At 38.5% G+C, this 6,000-nt stretch overlaps 1 protein-coding gene across 1 annotated transcript; it reads left to right on the top strand.

Moving 5' to 3' along the window:
* Positions 1–380: 380 nt before the first annotated feature.
* On the top strand, positions 381–2,018 carry LOC146926547 (uncharacterized). Its single transcript, XM_085706929.1, has one exon. The coding sequence runs from the start codon at positions 381–383 to the stop codon at positions 2,016–2,018; it is 1,638 nt and encodes a 545-aa protein (XP_085563055.1).
* The last annotated feature ends 3,982 nt before the right edge of the window (positions 2,019–6,000 follow it).

The raw sequence follows: 6,000 nt of genomic DNA, 5'->3' as shown, positions 1-6,000 counted from the left end.
GCATCTGAAGTCCAAAAGCTGGATTTTATGCTTCTGAATATCAGAGTTAGTGGAAACACTGGAAGTTACTTTTTGGTAGCACCTGGCCCACTAACTTGGCAGTTACTCTGAGAACTTCTGACGTGACTTATTTGTATTGGTGTATAACTTAAGAGGGCAATGATAATTATAGCTTTGAATGTACTAACACGCGCCCCCCTTTGTCATTAATGTTGTGTTTGTTTGTCTTTTCTGAATTGCAAACGTTTTACTCAAAACACTTAGTCAATTCACACACTACTCACTTCACTACAAACACTATCCTCTTTCAACCTTAGTTGCGAAGTAAGCGCAAACGTTATTCTCAAAACCTTAAAACCCTAAAATCTTCATCATCATATATGGCATCATCTAGTTCGAATCAAGATATTCCAGAATCAACCTCTAGCATGCAACAACAAGGTGCTCTAGAATCGTCCTCACAAGAAGCCCCTACCTATGAAATTAAGGGAAGAACCATGTCCGTGGAAGAATGGGATTTAAAGATTCAAACAGAGAATCCTGTGGATTTTGAGTCTCTAGCTTTCCATGGGTGCGACATCAGAAGCTACTACGAAGCACAAGGGCTTATGCCATACTTCAACATGTTGAATGGACCAACATACGAAGCACTGGTAAAGCACTTCTGGGTAAGAGCATCAGTTTACGACAAAGCTGCTGCTGAAGCTGAAGAGAAGCAAAAGATTATGATTGACCCTACTCTGAAAGGGAAGACGAGAGAAGAAATGGGCTTGGCACCATTCACTTGTGTGGAGATTAAGTCAAGTGTTATGGGGATTCCTGTATTTATTGCTGAGTGGCAAATAGCATATGTACTCAGAATAGATGCTTCTGGTAAATACTCAAGAGTAGAGATTCCAAATGCTAAGAACAGCCTCTGGAATGAAACTGTCAACTTGTCCATGTTCAACTCCAGCACTCCAGGAAAATATGCTGACCTAAGCATTGAGAAGAAAATGCTTTTGAAGATTCAGAATGAGAATCTGCTTCCAAAAGGTGGTGGTGATCAACCTTCATTGGGGCAGAAAGTTTTCCTTCATCACTTCATTCAGAAGGAAAAGGTAAATGTTCCCAAGTACCTTTTCAAATATATGATCAATGAGCTGAGGGAGAGTCAACAGAAGGGAAGATGTTGGGTTCCTTATGGAAGGCTAATATCAGAGATCCTTTATCAAGGAGGGATCCTGGATGTACTCAGTGGTGTCCAAATCTATTCAGACGAGCATCTTGACACTACAACTGGGAAGTTAATCAATGCCAGGACACTCAAGCACATGAAGCTGATCAGTACAGTCACCAAGCTCAGTACTGACTTGAGTGAATCTAGTGCTAAGTCCAATTTAATGGAGGACTTTCCACCCATCTGCAAAAAGAACCCTGTTGAAGTTCAGATACACGTCATCAAAGACCATTATGAATCATATGGCAAGGTCATCAAGCTAGATGATGTACCTGATGAAATGTATGGTGGTGCTCTACCAGATGCAAAGGGCAGAAAATCCAAAAGGAAGGCCATTACCAAGGAAGAGTATCTTGAGGCTGAACAACATTCCAATAAGGCCAAGAAGGAAAAAGCTTCTGAGAAGCTTAAGATTGGTGGCTCTGGCATGCCATCAATTGAAGAAGAAGTTCAGGACCTGGATACGAATGTGATTCTGAACAAGAAGACCAGGAGTGGAAAAGCTGCTGCTTCTTCACAAACTTCTTCACAGGTTACTCCTGAACAACCTCCTGTTCCTAAGAAGAAAAGGAAGCCAGCGCCCAAGAAGATTAAGGTTGTAACTTGGAAGCTGAAGGAGTCAGCTTATGTGCAAGAAGAAGAAGAGCAGATTGAAACCACAGATTTGGTTACAAGAGAGCTGAAGAAGAAGAAGAAGATGGAAGATGCTGCTGCACTTGAGAAAATAAGGAAACTTGTAAGAGGAATTGAAGTTCCTGCTTTAAGTATAGTCAAGAAGGATGCTGGAGAAGTAGCTTAAGAAGTAGTCAAGGCTACTGAAGCTGTGCAAGAATTAGCCTCTTCAGAAGCTGAGAAAATGTTGATGATAGTGAGTGCTTCTGAAGATGTCCAAGAGGACACTAAGCTAGAAGCAGTTGCTGGTGAAGAAGGTAATCCTGATCTCTCACATGCTAATGATGTAGTAGAAATAGAATCAGATTCTAACCCATCTTCACCCTCCCAATCCACATCCACATCTTCATCCACTGACACAGATGACATACCTTTAGGCCAAATCTTCAAAATCAAACACATTAAGCCTAAAACCAATATTTCTCAAGAACTTGTTAGAACTGATATAGATGATAGAGTCATTGGCTTAGCTCAGAGAAAAGCAGATCTCTACAATAGATTTCCTGTTAGTTGCAATCCTTTAAGGCCACCAATGATTCGACCTCTTAACATGGTTCCTTCTGATGAGAATATTGAACCCTCATCATCATCTCAACCACATGCCTCAACTAACCAAACAGAAGACACAACTGTCTTAGATAACTTGGTCAGTCACTATTCTGGTGAACTACCAAATGTTGAGCCTACCTTACAAAAAGCCTCTGAAGTTACTTCTGAAGCAGTTGCTCATGAAGAAGTCACTTTAGAAAACCCCCAACAACAAACACCCAACCCACAGATAGCCACACAAATTAGCTTTGATCATATAACTAGCCCTGAACATGTCTCTGCATCTGAGCATGTTTCAGTATCTGAGCCTATTGTTCCTGAACCAACTGTTCCTGAACAACTTGCTCCTGAGCATATCCCTTCCTCCAACATACCTGAATACATTGTCCCTGAACACTATGTTGCTAGACAAATCCTTACCCCATTCTTTCCTGAAACCACCAATGAACCTGACAACATAACCACATCAGAGACTACTGATATGGAGATTGATCAATCTTTCTCCATTGAGGTTATAGAGACTGTCTCTGATCAACCTTCAACCAGCAACCCTCGAACTCCAAACTCTACAAATGGCCAACCATCATCAAACCTAGCCATTGTACCTACTCTCACTCCCAAACCTACAAAAATACCTTCACCACCAACCATATTTCTTGATTCTACTTTACTTCAGAATGTATGTGAGAATATAGGTCTGGAATTGGTTCAGCTTATTAAAGCAAGAGATGATCTAGTGCACAAAGAGAGCTATGAGAAGAGATGGAGCAGACTCAAAGAAAGAGTTGACTATGATCTGTCTGCACTTCAATCAACCTGCATAGATACTCAAGCTCAAGCTCAGCAGAAGCTTCAAGACTGGCTGAAAGGTATTGATAACATACTGTAGGAATTCAAGGTCCTGAGAACTTGGGTTCAGAGCCCTCAAAGCATAAAAGGAAGAGATATCTATGACTTCATCCCTTCAGGAATACATCCAAGAGATCTGGATTTAACCTTCCTCAACAAAGTCAATCTGAAGACTGCATCTCCTGATATAGCTCTGATTCAAAGAAATACAATCTTGGAGAAGCAAGTTAAGAAAGTTCAGAAGGGTCTGATAGAACAGAAGCTACTCATGCTAGAATACAAATCTTCCACTGAAGCAAAGCTAGAAGAAGCTAAAGAAGCATTGAGAGAAGCTAAAGCCAGAGAAGAAAATCTGATAAAGAGCAATGAAGAATTCAAGCTTGAGATGAAGAATAAGTAGGAAGCCATGCAGAAGAAGCACGACGAAACTCAAGAGATGATCACACAGATGATGGGAATGATGACCAAACAAGCCAACCCTTAGTTGCACACACTTTAAGCTTGTTTAGTTTTAGTCTCCTTCTTTTTGCTCTGATACTACTTTTTGCTTCTGAACTTATTACGCTTCTGATCAACTTTTACATGCTTCTGAACATGCTCTAGTATTTATTACAGTTTATAATGTATCATCATTTATCATGCTCTGATTTATCCATTGTTTGTGCTCTGATTTATTTATAATTTATGCTCTCTATTTATTTGTTTTTCTCACTATCTTTTTACTATTTTTTTCTTTTTGTCTTAAGTCTTTAAAACTTTTTGTTAATGACAAAAGGGGGAGTAGTATGTATAGTATTTATAGGCTCTGAGCCCTATTAATTTAAAATTTAAATTTAAATTAATAGGACGAACTTTTTATCTCTTAGTCTATTCAATGTGAGAAATTTCTGAGAGTTATTTCGGTTTTTAATGATGAATTTAATTAACTTGGATAGAACTCAGGGGGGAGCTTACAAAACTCACCTTAAAGTACTATTAAACTCAGGGGGAGCATGCAAACCTCAAACCCTTAAAGTCAACTTGTTAATTATTAGATTAACAACAATTGCACACTTTAAATACTATTGTTTGTCATCATCAAAAAGGGGGAGATTGTTGGAACAAAATGTGTTTAACAATAAACCTTGAGAGTTTTGATGATAACAATGTATTAAAAATTGTCAATTGGACTAGCTAATATTTGTTCAAGTGTACAGGACCATATACAAAAAAATTTACATCCTAAATAGGTTCTGAATGAACAAAAGAGAGCTAAGAAATCAATAATAAAGAAGCTTAAAGCGTCTGAAGAGAAATGCTCCTGAAGTCCAAAAGTGCTCCTGAAGAAAGTGCTTCTGAAGACAAATTGCTCCTGAAGTGGTGACGTCATCAGAAGCTGAAGTTCATCAGAAGTAAGATTATCAGAAGCAACCTCATCAGAAGCTGGAAATCACCAGAAGCTGAAATTCATCAAGATGGAAGAATTAAAGCTTCAAAAGTTGTTTAATAGATTCAAAAGCATTGCAGAAGACTTGGAATGTGAAGTAACAGTCATTTTGAAAGGATTTGAAAGCATTGGATGCTTATCTTCAAAAAGCATTGACAAAGTACAATTGTACGAAGTGTACAACCACTATCTCTACTACTCTGCAGTGTCCTTGCTACAAGACAAGACAACAGCTCTAGAATACAGCTTTGCCTGCAACGATGTTCCTTCACAATGGGAATGGATTTCAAATTGGTTCTTCATAGGACAACAACCATATCAGGCAAAAGATCATTGGTGATTGATCAAAGCTTCAAACGACTCTTTTTGATGTGCTGGCAATTTTACAACGTCTCTTTCACACCTCTATATAAAGGAGTGAAGACTCAGAGATTAAAAATGCTGAACACAAGACTCAACTACATTTTTACAAGTGCCAAAACTCTGTTGAAATTGTTCTGCATTCAAAGTTCACTTAGAATTTCTGTTTTCAAGTTCATATCTTTGAAATTCTAGAGTCTTAAGAGTATGTATCTGATTTGTATTGTGAGCACCTCTGATTGTATATCAAGTGTTCAACCTCAAACATTTTTCTTTGTAATTTTGTTTGATTAGAAGTCTCTTGTAGTTGTGCTTGAGCATTAGAAGTCTCTTGATTGTGTTCAGGAGCATAGGAAATCTCTTGCTTGTGTGCTTGAGCAATTTGAAGTCTCTTGCTAAGTTTAGCGGTGAGCAGTTGTAATCAGATATTACATTTTAGTCAACTCTCCTTGGAAGTGCAAGGGGGACTGGAGTACTTCCAGTTTGTGGAAGGAACCAGTATAATTGTTTTGTGTCTTTCTTCTTTCTCTCTCTGTTTTTATCCGCTGCATATTAGTCCTGAATCTCACCTCAAAAGCAGTTCTCACTTTGCTTCTGAATAGTGTTTTTCAACTTAGGAGAAAACGAAGAAAAAGAAAACATAATTCAATCCCCCCCTTCTTGTGTTTTTCTCACCTTCAGATGTTCCTTCACAATGGGAATGGATTTGAAATTGATCCTTCATGGGACAACTACCAAATCAGGAAAAAGATCATTGGTGATTATACGACTCTTTTTGATGTGCTGGCAATTCACAACGTCTCTTTCACACCTCTATATAAAGGAGTGAAGACTTAGAGATTGGTAGAGACTCAACAACAATTTACAAGTGCCAATAGGTTCTACATTTTTACAAGTGCCAAAACTCTGCTGAAATTGTTCTGCA

This window comes from Medicago sativa, chromosome 4, assembly GCF_051527215.1.
Source record: "Medicago sativa cultivar Bolivia chromosome 4, Bolivia_mono, whole genome shotgun sequence".
Lineage (NCBI taxonomy): Eukaryota > Viridiplantae > Streptophyta > Magnoliopsida > Fabales > Fabaceae > Medicago > Medicago sativa.
This window is presented reverse-complemented; position numbering and strand designations above follow the sequence as displayed.